Consider the following 12,926-nt stretch of genomic DNA (forward strand, 5'->3'; position numbering starts at 1 on the left):
CAAGACAATGAAATAAGTGAAATGCAAAGTAAAAGCTGTTAGCCTTTTAATCTCTGTGTTGTATGTTTGACTGACGCACACACAACCAATGACTACTTGCAGGTAAGCCTATCATAACTTTTTTTGCTGTCTTTGTTTTGAGAGTATAGCAGTAAAGCCTAGAGGAGATTTCATAGAAAGCTGAATTTACTCTGTCCCATTTCAGATGATCCTCCTATCACATACTTTATGCACGCAGGGTGGGAATAGCTTACAAGCTAAGGCAGGGTGATTTCAAGCCTGCATGTTTGTTTGAACATATATAAACTATTTGTGGGTTTAATTTGTTCCACACAGATGCTCACAGTTTGTAAATGTGAACATATGTGACTAGCTTTAAAAAATGCCATTTAATTCAAAATGCCTTGACCTCAGCCTGCAAAGTGACATTGCTATGCTAGATGCATTACTTACCATAATAGCATTTCTGATGATCGTATCTGCTTAGATTCACATGGGCCCACCCTTCCTCCCCGCTCAGTGGAAGGAACATAGACGTCTTACTACTTTCTCTTTTATCTACTCACTCACATTAGCCTTGGGCTCCCTCATGGCAGAAAAAATGCTATCGGAGGGACCTCGGTGCGTGAGGGATTTTGGGTACACTACACGTCATATTAGGGATAATGTTACAGACACGCCTATGCCGACATCCCCTTTGGATCTGCGAAAGACGAGATGCAATACTCAGCGGCTACCACTGGATGTCGGACCATATGCACAGCATGTGAATCTAAGCAGATACAACCATCAGAAATGCTATTACGTTAAGTAATGCATCTCATAATACTATTGTATGAAAAACTGGGAGTTTACCCAATCAATGTGCTTATTACTAGATATCAAGAAAGAGGTTAGGTGTCTCCCGCAAACCTAGTGGGTGAGACAGACCTCAAGGTCCCAATTCCACACAAAAAAGAAATAAGTCTAGAAGTCCCTGGCACACGCTTCCTATAGGATGCAATACATACTGTGTATGAAATGAATGGAATTCTCCATATCACTTGATTTTACCTTAGTTTAATGAAAACGATTCCTGTTACAAATCTGAAAGTATTGAGTCATATTGCTCTTTCCTTGAAGTTTATATGAAAACTCTGACCCAACACATGTTTCGAGTTATTTAGCTCTTCCTCCGGGCTCCTCGATTTCAAACATTTCCTAATTAGAATCAAATATTATATTAAGCTTCGGTGGTGATAATAGTAAGTGGCTGTACATACAGATGTTTGATTAATCTCATGTAACTAAAACCATATGTGATTAAAACAAAGAGATAAACCAAACGCAGCGCAAGAGAAATTAGAAAAACATATGATGCATGAGAAAAAGATAACCAGGACACCCATTTTTTTCAAATGTTAGGTGAGTAAAAGAAAACATTATTAAAGACACACTTGGAGGAGGAAAAAGGAATAGAAAAACATTATGAATTAGTGAGGAGTAATATATCTGTATTCACCAACTTGTATTCTTCAATTTTAGGTAAATACAATGATTTAAGCATGTGCACTATATTATGGAAATGCAACCAAATTAAGCAACTCGTTCCAAGGATAAACCGGGAGGCATACCATGTGCACTGAGTGGGCGAGTGAAAAATGTGGCATTGTTAGGAATGTAAATCAGTGTTAAAGAATTTGTATTGCTAAACCCAACGCAGCCTAAAGAAAAATGTTAGTGCCTGTGTGATGCAATGTGTGCATCTCGTTTCGCATGAAAAATGCATTTGCCCGAATCGCAAGTTAAAGCACTTAATGAAAAACAAGGTCTGATTTTCTTATTCAAATACTGTGGATGTGAGATGTCCTTATATAAAGTACAAGAGTATACACTCTAATTAAAGTGCTACTCTGGGACTCGTGATGGCAAGTGCCTGAAATTATTAGTTCGATTAAATGAATGTTACCTGCACATCTGAGGCTTCTCATTCAAATACTGTGGGTTGCCCTTCTAAGGGACCTATGAAAATGCGAGAATGTACACTTAGATAAAGTACTCTTCAGCGACTCAATTACTGGTTAAATTGGATTTACCTTAACACATCTGAAGCTTAGTTACGAACCATGTAATACTAGCAAGCAGCTGGGCCCATCCCACAGCACCAAGTGCACACTGTATGCAGAAGTGTGGATATTGCGTGCCACCTTCACATATGTATTAAACATCTGTCAGGTTAGGTTTAGCCTTTCCTCTGAGGTGGATTTATTTTAAAATATTCTCTAAAACTCTCACGGTCTGCTTTGAATGTCGAGCATGTCTAGTGACATTTGAATTGTTGTTCGATAGCGCAGCTTCTATTATTTTGATAGTCTCTTGGAGCTGGGCCCTCGGAGAGGTGGGAGACTAGTTGTATTTGGAATAACACCTATTAGCTAGTGCCTAGACGTGGGTGGAATCTGGCTTGATGCACATAGCAATAACGTAGTGTAATACAGAAATGATTGCACCTATGCAAATTAAATTTGAAAATGAAACTTAACGTGAAAATGTTAGTGAATATATTTTATTGCAAAAAACATAAATGTGAAGAAATACATATATAATGGGCAACAAATAAACATGAATAACTACAGACTGCAATGTCCCAAAAATAATTGCCTTAAAACCAAAAGTCTTTATCATAACGGTCTATAAGACTTTACTGTGTCTTGCACTGTAACCGTAGCTGGACTCCACAGTATTATATGTAACCTAAGCTATACAATCCTCTTGTTGCTCCTGCGCCCTGTTACCTCCGGTTAGGTGCGCATTACAAATAATAAAAACAAACAAACAAACATTGTTCCAAACTTTACATTGTTAAACTAATTGTTTTCTTTCCAACAGTTATATATGAAACAGTCATTAAAACATATGAACAAATATATTTCAGTATTTTGTTGTTCTTAGTGTTTGTTTATTTTGACTTCCTCATGTAATGGTAGGTTATGGTGCATTCTCCAGCTGTCCTAATGTTTGTGACCTACAATGTTTCTATAACTACCACTGTTAAACTCTCATGGCGCGGAAGTTATGGGCTTCTGTGATGACACTATGCTGGGAGAGAATTTTGTGCTGTGGTACAGAACTGTTCTTACAATGTCAGTGCTTTGCTCTCTGATGGGAATCTGTGTTGATGATGTACTCTGTCATTCTCTTAGTTGGAGAAGGTCCTACAGCAGGGAGACATCGGGGAGTGCTGTGAGCCATATATGGTGATGAAAGAAGCAGACGCATCCAAAGTAAGTGATGGCATACTGTTGGGGGATGGGAGGGGGAGAGCAATCAGGAGGCACCGGGTGTAAGTTGGACAATGGAAAGGTGGCACAAGAAAGGGTGGAGCAGGGCCATGGTGCAAGAGCGAGAAAGAGGAAGGAGATTGTATTGAGAAGAGGAAACAGAAGGGTGCAGCAAAGGATAGGAGGTGAAATGGCAGAGCAGATTAAGGCAATGGGGACGGAGCAGAGAAAGCGGCTCTGTTGGGGGAGAGGAGGGTGTCTGGGCACAAAGGAGACAAAAGAAGAGCCCAAAAGGAGGAGCACAGACCAATAATGGGTTGGTGGATTAGGAAGAGGGAAACTGAGAGGAGTAGATAATAGGAGTGCTTGATTGGAGCATGTGAGGGGAGAAAGTAGAGGAGATAGAAGGGTGGAGCTACTAGAAGTGGGGATAGAAGATGGAGAATGAAAAGTGACGCAGCTCAGGTTTGATAATGGGGAGGGAGCAGGAAGAGGGGGCAGGAGGGAGTAACGGGTACATAAAGAGAGTGTAGTAGGAAGATGGTACAAGCAGATGGATGGAACAATGAGGAGGAATTGGACGGAAGAGAGGATAGAATAGTGTAGCCCCTGTTTAGCAGACAAGGGCATGAGAGGCAGTGACATTAGAGTGTGCTCTGTGGTGGGTCACCTTTACTACCCATGAATTGGGCACGTATGGTGGTGTGGCTGGCATGGGAGTGCCTCCAGCCCAGGCCCCACTCTCGGAGTTCAGCCAAAAAATCCTACCGGCTTTTATGTGATTTATCTCGAGGAGCAATGTCAGCCTCATTTAAAGGCTTGGGTTGAGGGCGCACCTACTGCCATTATAGCAGGAGCTTTCATTCCTATGTGAGAACTGCATTTCCTTTAAAATAAACCTCGACTTTGGATCTCCTTAACCATACCTGGTTCCCCTTGGTGACCAGAGGCCCCACTTGATCCTGAACTGCCCTGGTGATCCCACCCTGGCATGATCATAACTTAAAGAAACTGAATGATATCTGTTCCGGAAAGTTACACACCTATAATTCTGCATTAACTTTCTGAACGGTAAGGTAGATGCTTCTTTCCAATTCATATACATTTAGTGTACATTCAATTATGGAATCTGATACAGTGGCTACACTGTACATTAAACCAGCCTGCTTCCTGCCAGAGAGTTTGGTCTTGGCTGGTCTGTCACATTTACCACTAGAATAACAGCTAGGTAGAGTAGAGGTTGGGTGCCTAGTTGTGGATAGGTCTTTCACACCTTGAATGCAGAGCTGAAGTACATTATCCAAACAAGCGTTAAATCATTGCAAATACTTGGATAGAGTGGTCAATCTTTGTTACACTAGAGAGATGGCGAGAGTGCACAGCTTGTTTTGTATTGTCTTCCTTTGTTGTGCTGACTGTGCCGCACCAAAGGCTAATTAGCCTAGGTACTTTTCTCTCTCAATCTTTGTTACAACCCATTCTCAAGAAAAGCATTTGCTTTGGGCATTTTGCTTACAATACCGAGTAAGGCATGTATTTGGTACACATGGGCATACTTACTTCATGTGAAATGCAGCCTAGTTAATATAACAGTGCAATTAGTTGTAAACCCAGGGCACTCTGCCCCCAATCTATCAATTTCAAAGGGTCACTTTCTGGGAGATATCCAATGTCATTAGGAAGAGGGCACATTTCTTTTATGACTACCATGTGCTCGGACAAACACATCTGCATACTTCGCTCCTATGTTCCCTGATTCATATTGTGTGTTTGGGCAGTAGAACTGTTAGTAGCACAGCTAAAGATTGCTTCTGTAGAAATCGCATGCAGTTTGTGTCCAGAGCTAACTCTTGTTCTTTTTCCCAGAATAAGGAAAAGCTGGAGAAGTTGAGGGTCCAGGCCGAGCAGTTCTGCAATCGCCTGGGCCGATACCGCATGCCTTTTGCCTGGACAGCCATCCACCTCATGAATATCGTCAGCAGTACTGGCTCCCTGGAGAGAAGTGACTCAGACTCTGAGAACGGTAATACACAGCTTAGTTTCTATAGCCTAAATATTTAAAGGGCGGGGTGATACTGCCTTTTACCTTCAGCATGGTCCGTTGAGAAATTAATGTTTAGTCCAGAGGAGACATTAGGGAGAGCATTACTCTCCTTCCTCTGCAACTTATCTGGAACAGGACTGCAAGACTTGTCCTTGGCCTCAAGCCCAGGGATCGTATCTCTCCAGGACTGAAATCTCTACACTGGCTCCCAGTGGCTGCGAGGATTAAGTTCAAAACCCTCTGTATTGTCCACAAGGCCTTCTGGGGCCTGGGGCCGAAATACCTTCAACTCTCTCTTCCTAAATATCTTCCTTCTCGAGATCTTCGCTCATCTGCCTTCAACTCCCTCAGGGTCAAACGATTCTCCAAGCAACGAGCTGGTGGTAGATCTCTCTCTTCGGCTGGTGCCTCCCTCTGGAACAGCCTTCCTGCCTCCCTGAAACTTGAGGCGAACCATCTCCGGTTCCGGAAGCACCTCAAAACCTTCCTCTTTGCTTCTGCTTTCTCTCCCCTGCTGATTTTCTGGACTGAAACTGCACTGGTTACCTGGCCACCCTTTCTGAACCCGGGCCAAGGCCCCGCCAGTTGCCCACCTGCACTGCCTCCCTGGTAGACCCTGCACCTTGGGACTGTTTTTCAGTATCCCTACAGTCCCCCTACCAGTGCTTATGTCTGCACTTACCTTGCACTTGCCACCAGCTGGCTGTTTTTATCTATCTTATTTATTATACTATCCCATGTACTACACTTTCCCCCTCTACCTTCTCCTTGCACTTTTCCCTTTCCCCTTCCCATGCACTTGTGCAATCTGAATGACACCTGGCCTAACAGGATCGCTGTCCGTTTCCCTTTGTTCCCTCTCCCTTGCCTCGTCGCGCCTTGAAAAACTTGTTTATAGGCGCTTTATAAATACCATATCATATCATTATAGGGCTATTCTGTAGTCGTTATCATGATTTGTTGGGGGCCATGGTTGGAAATAGAGGGTGAATACTACTCTGTGCCTCCTCACTCTTTTTCTCTCCAAGCCTTCTCTGTGCCTTATTCTATTCTAGCCCACCACTTACACAATGTATTCCCTCTCCCCTTTCTCCTGTACTTCCTTCTTTATCTTTTCATGACCCTTCTTAAGATGGATTTCTAGAATCTGGCCTGTGTGGTGGGTCATAAGACTGAGATTCTCCTCACCGGCACACCCACTCCCCCCTTTCCTGCAGCTCTCTAGCCGGCCTCTCTTGGCCCTCTTCCTGCTCCCACCTGCAAGGCAAAAAACCTCAGTCATCTTCGACTCCACACTCTCCTTCTCCCCTCACACCTCCGACGTCACTAAGAAGTCACACTACCAGCTGCACCTCCTCAGAGGTATTCTTCCTTTCCTCTCCTTCCCCCAGAAGCTCACTGTCTCCAGAGCTCTCGTTCTCTCTAGGCTGGACTACTGCAACAGCATCTTTCTAAATCTGATATCCTGCTTTCTCTTTTTCTCCCCTGAGATCTGTGTTATGTACCCAGGGTTTGGACTCGCTCCTTTTATGCTTTTTGATACTATGGGGACGAACAGGGTTCCAAATAGAGGGGAGCAGGGAGCTATTTGGCTCCTGCATCTAGCATAGTAGAGCCTGGCTAGCTTGAAAACAGCTACCAGGAGCTACTTTTGGCCCTTGGTGCCTTCCAAACATGTAAATATGACATCAACTTTGAGTGGTTGAGAATGTTAATAAAAAAGAGTTGGAACACAATGGTTCATACCAAATGGACAAAAAGTTAAATTAGCATCTCTGGTAGCTCCTGGTTCCCCTGTGGTAGCTCAGACACCCAGGATCTGTTTTTTGCTCCTGCTCATCAAATCTCAATTTCGAACCCTGGGACGAGTATAAAGAGTCACGTAGTTATTTTCACACTTCTTAGGTTTCTCGGCACTACTGGAATGAGTTTGCAGGGTCCTGTAGTTATTACAACTCTTCTTATCTTGCCAATTGGGGTATAGCCACTCTGTATAGCCTTCCATTTCCCTGGGTCTCCCGCACTTCGTTTCTTCGTTGTAGGATGGTTTCCGTGCTTTCCTTCTGTCTGCTCCACAGTACGGTTCGGTGTACAAAGCTTTCCTCCCCTTCTCTCCCTTGTTCACCATATGTCAGGTACACAGTGCTTCTCGCGTTTGTTTCTTCCGTCGGTGCCGGCAGGGGCACCTCCACGCCAACAGCTTTAGTTCAAAGAGGTTTCTCCTCTTACGAGCCAATCCCTCCTGCTGTGCTAGTCTGTGGCTGTTGAGGAGAATTCTCAGAAATGTGCTAATTCCGCTCTACCTTAGTGACCCCCAGCACTCTTGCTGGACTCCAGGACTTTTTCATTTTTAACCTGGAGAGAGTTAAACCTTTTTCCCACTCTCTCATGTATTTTACTGTAATTAAAACACTGTTTCTTTTTGGTTTTGGAGGCTGACAAACTCCATAGGCATCATCTTTGCATTGTGACACCCAGCACCTGCAGTGGCACATGGAAGTCTCTTAGATTTCCCAAAGGTTTAAAGACCTTCTTTTGGATAAACTGTTTCCAAGATCAGTGAAGTGAAATTGACGTTACTTATATTGTGTAACTTTCTAGACACAGCACACACTATCTTACCATAGGGTGCTGGAAGGGTTACTTGGCCTTCGTCTTGTTTCTCATGTACCATTTTTATGTTACCCTTTCTACAATTAATGGCTGGTGGCAGTGGTTTACTTTTTACTACCATTGTGTGTTTTTACCGCTGGCTGTGTTCGCAGCTGCAGTAAGGCACGCATGGGTGCCCATTTTGTCGAAATGGCCCGTTCTTCTTTTTTTGCTATTTCCTGCTGGAAAGGTCCTTCTTGAGATTTACTCTGCGCGGCAAACCGGGTTTGGTACCTTAATTCGCTTTGTCTTTGGCGAGATTCACGCATGAAGCCCGCCTCTGGCTCCAATATGTCTGGCAGGGGCAGGAAGTGAGGGAGGTGCCTGAAACTCCCTGTGCTTAAGCCCATTGGTTACAGGAATGCACCCAAAGGTGAATGGCCGGCTGGCAGTCCGGCAAGGACAGCCACCCTGATGTGGGATTGACAGCTAGGCTGGAATGGATGGGAGAAACCTGCATAAAAGGCGAGGCTGCTGTGCTGAAACTCCAAACTCGACTGGAGAAGCCCTGCAAGGATGACTTCTCCCCTTGAGTTGGTGGGACCAATCAACTCCAAAGCGAACTCGTTTGGACATCCTCTCGGAGCTGGCTGTACTTCTGCTGCTGGAACCGAAGTGTCAGGGAGAGGAACACCTAACGGAGTGCATCACGTATAAGTCTGATCCGAGCTTGTGGAAGATCCTCCGGTCTCCCAGTAAGCAGAACTGTTAGGCACAGTTTGAATGCAGTACCCTCTGGGAACACTACAAACAACTATGACACAGGTATAGGCAACCCAAACTTTGGGATAAGCTTGCACTACACAGTTTTGGTAGCGTGTTTAGCAGCCAGGCTTATCTCAAGAGGGGAAATGTGAGCTGTAGTGGAGTTACACAAAGATTCACAGTTACAGGTATTCAAATAAACACTTGTACTCATGGTTTCTTGCACAAACAATTTATTTATCAGTCAGTTATAAAGCCTTCTTCAGAAGCGAGCAATAGAATAGTAACACACACATATACTGCAATACTGTACACTTTCAGTTTCTGAATCAGACGAGGCCCTTTTGGGATGGCCCACAGACACAACCTACACCCACAGGTGACTTTAGTAACAAGGGTGCTGTGGACATTAATACCTTGCTGTTGGCATTCAGAATACTCTTTAAAAGTTGGCAAAAGGTAAAGGTTATTAGAACACAAGAGACCACAAATATTCCAAAGCAGTGCAGATACTTGAAGAGTTCACAAGAAGAGTCATTCAATTCAATAGGCTAAACCAAAGTCAATTGGCAAAAGTCTTGGATAGGATAAAGCTCTTCTGGTAAATAATGGAAAAGTCTTTGCACAAGTTCTTAGGAGCCTTTGATGAAAAGAAGAAACAAATGTAGGGCAACAAGCGGATTAGACTTGTGAGGTGTAGAAGTTGCAAGCACTTCAACAGCAAGAGGTAGGTTCTCTTAGACTTGTTTTACAGTGCCTTGGAAAAGAAGACAAGATGCAGCTGATGACTTCTGTTCCTGTGCAGCTCTGCAGATCTCACTGTTCCTGGGCCTCAGTCGTGGGGATAAGAGGGGAGACATCGGGGGACACCTGCAATGGACTGAGATAGTCAAAACCTGCAACCGGCAACTTCGCTTTCAGTGGCTGTTTCGCGTTTTAGCTCCTTGCAGTACAGCAAATAGCAACACATACGGTTCCTGGCTGTCAAGGTGGACTGTCCTTGCTTCTGGGGTCCCACACTCTGCTGAGGGGTTTCAGGCTTGGTCAGTACTGCTTGGAGTCTGGAGGATCTTCCAAAAGCTTTAGGCCAGCTTAAAAGTAACACACACAATCTGGTGTACCTCTCCTTGGCTATACGGTTTCCTGCAGCAACTCTGAGGAAATGCAACCAGCTCCGAGATGGGTGTCCAGGTGGCTTACTTTGGAGTGGATTGGTCCCACCAACTCGAAGGGAGAAGTCGTCTTTGCAGGGGCTTCTCTGTCAATGCAAATTTGGCAAGTAGTCACTGCAGTAGGGCTTCACCGGGCAAACCAACGGTCCAGGAGTTGCAGCATGCATCCTCTTGAAGCTCTTCTTAGGTTCCTTCGTCCAGTGGTCGACTCTGCCTTCCAAGCCAAAAGACTCGCCTTTTATTCAGTTCTCTCCTATTAATTCCAGCCTAGCTGTCACTCACCCAGCAGGGGGGCTGTCCTTGCCGGACAGTCAGCCAGCCAGTCACAGCAGAGTGCATTTGGGTCTCCTAGGAGACTAAGCACAGGGAGTTTCGGGCACCTCCCCCACTTCCTGCCTACCCTGGAGCCAGAGGCGGGTTTCACTCTTGAAGCCCGCCAAAGGCGAAATAACAAAGAAACCACACCTGGATTGGTGCGCAGAGAAAATCTCTAGAAAGACCTTTCCACAAAGATATGACGAAAAACAAAGACCGGGGACCATTTTGTCAAAGATGGCTCGGCACCATTTTGAAAAAGATGGCTCCTGCGGTTAGCATTACCTGAGCTGCGAACACCCGCGGCAAATGCAATCCCTGGTAGTTCGGAACAAAACCACTGCCACCAGCCATTCTGTGAGGAAAGGGTAACATAAAATGTTACATGAGCATTTAGACACAGGGGATACTAAGTAACCCCTCCAACACTCTATTGTAAGATAGGGTGTGCTGGGTCTAGCAAGTATAATGCTAAGTAAAGTCAATTTCACTTTACTGCTCTGGGAAACAGTAGTTTACCCCAGAGAAGGTATTTAAACCTTGGGAAATCTAAAAGACTTCGCTGTGCCACTGCACTGAAGGTGCTGTGTGACACAATTGAAAAACATGATACCTATGGAGTTTGCCAGACTCCATAACCAAAAGAAACAGAGGTAAAATTCACATAAAAATACATGAGAGAGTGGGGGAAAAGGGTCACACTTTCTCCACGTTAAAAAAAATCAAGACCTCAAAATCCAGCAAAGTTGCTGGGGGTCTCTAATGTGGAGGGAATTAGCACATTTTTGAGAATTCTCCCTACCAAGGACTGACCAAGCCTGAGCCACCTCCTGGACCCCAGATGCAACGAAAGTCCATAGTGGTATCCGAGAGTCTGCAGTGGTGCTATTTGCTGAGATGCTAGGAGCTGAACCCGCAAAGTGCTGCTGAATAGAAGTTTGCCCTTTTCTGCCGCTGACCGTCCCATTCCAGTGCAGGAGTCCCCAAAAATCCTCCCTCTTGCCCCCACGACTGAGGCCCAGGAACAAAAGGATCTGCAGAGCTGCACAGGAACACAAGCCAGCTGGAACCATTTCTTCTAACCAAAGGTACTGCATCTTCTACCCCTCACAAGCCTCCCAGCTTGTGGCCCAACATTGATTCTACTTTTTCTACAAATACTTCTAACACATTGTGCAAGACTTTTACTTACCTACAAGAAGTGCTTCAGCTCACTTAGACTTTTGCCCAATTGACATTGGCTGGCCTGGCTCCCTGAATGACTCTTCTCTCCTCTGCTTGTGCCTTCCATTAAAGGGTTCATTTACTTTGCATTGCGGGGTCCAAAAGTACTTACCTGCTTCAGAATATTTGTGCGATCTCTTGTTTTATTCTGAAATCTCTTTACTTTAACACTCATCTCAGTATTGCTCTAAATGTACCAGTGATATATTAATGTCCACAGTGTCCTAGATATTTGTCACCTGAGGGTGTAGGAAGTGTCTGTGCCATCCCAAATGGGTATTTGCAGACTAAGGGTGTGTATTTTGGAGTGTATTTATGTGTTACTATTATATTGCTCCCTTCTGAAGAAGGCTTATTCTAACTGACTTATTAATTGTTTATTCAAGAAACCTTGCGTGTAAGTGTTCATTTGAATACTTGTCACCGTGAATCTCTGTGTACCTCCCCTACAGCTCACATTGACCACTCTTGAGATAAGCCTGGCTAGTCAACACGCTACTGAAGGCAAGCGTCCCCAGCCAGCACGATCCTCCATGCATTGAGAGACAATGAAGGACTCTCCCAATATCGGGAATAAAGCCAAGACAGAGTGCGGGTGAGCTTAAATGGGAGTTTATCAATCAGAATAGGGCATGCAAAGAACTCTGCAAACTCCGAGAGCGCTCTGTCTGACAATAGCAAAGACAGGCGTATATATTTACAAAAAACGTCATAAGAACCTACATACTATAGGGGGCACAAGTTCAATGGGATTGGGTGGCGATGACTAGCTATAGGTGCTGCTGCGAGGTGGTTGGCCTTGGCTGGAATACGTCACTGGTCAGCCTCGTGGGTTGGGCTGGGCCTGGCGGGTTGGCTGAGTTCATCCGGGCGGTGTTGTTGTGCCATCGCGGCCAGTGTCAGAGATGAATGTCTTTTCCTGACTTATTTGCCCTAGGCCATGCACACCGCAGTCATTCAGTCATTGTAATATTATCTTCTTTAGTAAATCTTCCAATAGGTTATTCTACAAGTTAATGCAACACAGGAGGAATGTACCTGGTGAGGGGTCTGATGGTAATACGTCAGGACATGGTTACCAGGGTCCTGTTGACCGGGGCCATAGGTCGAGGTGCTAAGCTTCAGGGCCTGGGACGGGCGGTATAGGTCTTTCTGTCTTGTTAGAAGTTGTTATGGATGTGCCGCTGTGTGTTGTCAAAGTATTGGGTGTCCTGATTGCACAGGGCCATAAGTCTAAAATGATCCGGTGGGTTGTGGGATTTACGAGGGGGCGCCTTTGGAAGTGTGTGTTCAGGCGGAGGTTTACTGCTGTGCTGTAAATAATGCAGGTGGCGGGCCGTGGCCTTGGGTGCTGCAGAGGGGGCTACAAATCTTTGAAGCGGCTCCAGTCTAGTTGGGTGAGGTGGAGCGGCGTGGGCCTCTGCTCTCTTGGTTGGCGGTCTTCGCAGGGTGGGAGGGGGAATGGCCTTGCACATATTTTCAGAAAGGTATCTTCCTCGTATGTTGCCGACTTTAGGTAAAAACATCACAAACATTTGAGCACTCTATAATACG

At 45.0% G+C, this 12,926-nt stretch overlaps 1 protein-coding gene across 6 annotated transcripts in view; it reads left to right on the forward strand.

Moving 5' to 3' along the window:
• Positions 1–12,926, forward strand: part of DOCK6 (dedicator of cytokinesis 6) — a 1,219,180-nt gene that overhangs the window by 238,426 nt on the left and 967,828 nt on the right. For all 6 annotated transcript variants that reach the window (XM_069604231.1, XM_069604230.1, XM_069604232.1 and 3 more), the window contains exons 10-11: positions 3,183–3,263; positions 5,127–5,283. In XM_069604231.1, coding sequence (XP_069460332.1) covers positions 3,183–3,263; positions 5,127–5,283 — 238 coding nt within the window. The remainder of the gene's footprint in view (positions 1–3,182; positions 3,264–5,126; positions 5,284–12,926) is intronic.

Source organism: Ambystoma mexicanum, chromosome 3q (assembly GCF_040938575.1).
Source record: "Ambystoma mexicanum isolate Mex_15411 chromosome 3q, UKY_AmexF1_1, whole genome shotgun sequence".
NCBI classification, from domain to species: Eukaryota; Metazoa; Chordata; class Amphibia; order Caudata; family Ambystomatidae; genus Ambystoma; species Ambystoma mexicanum.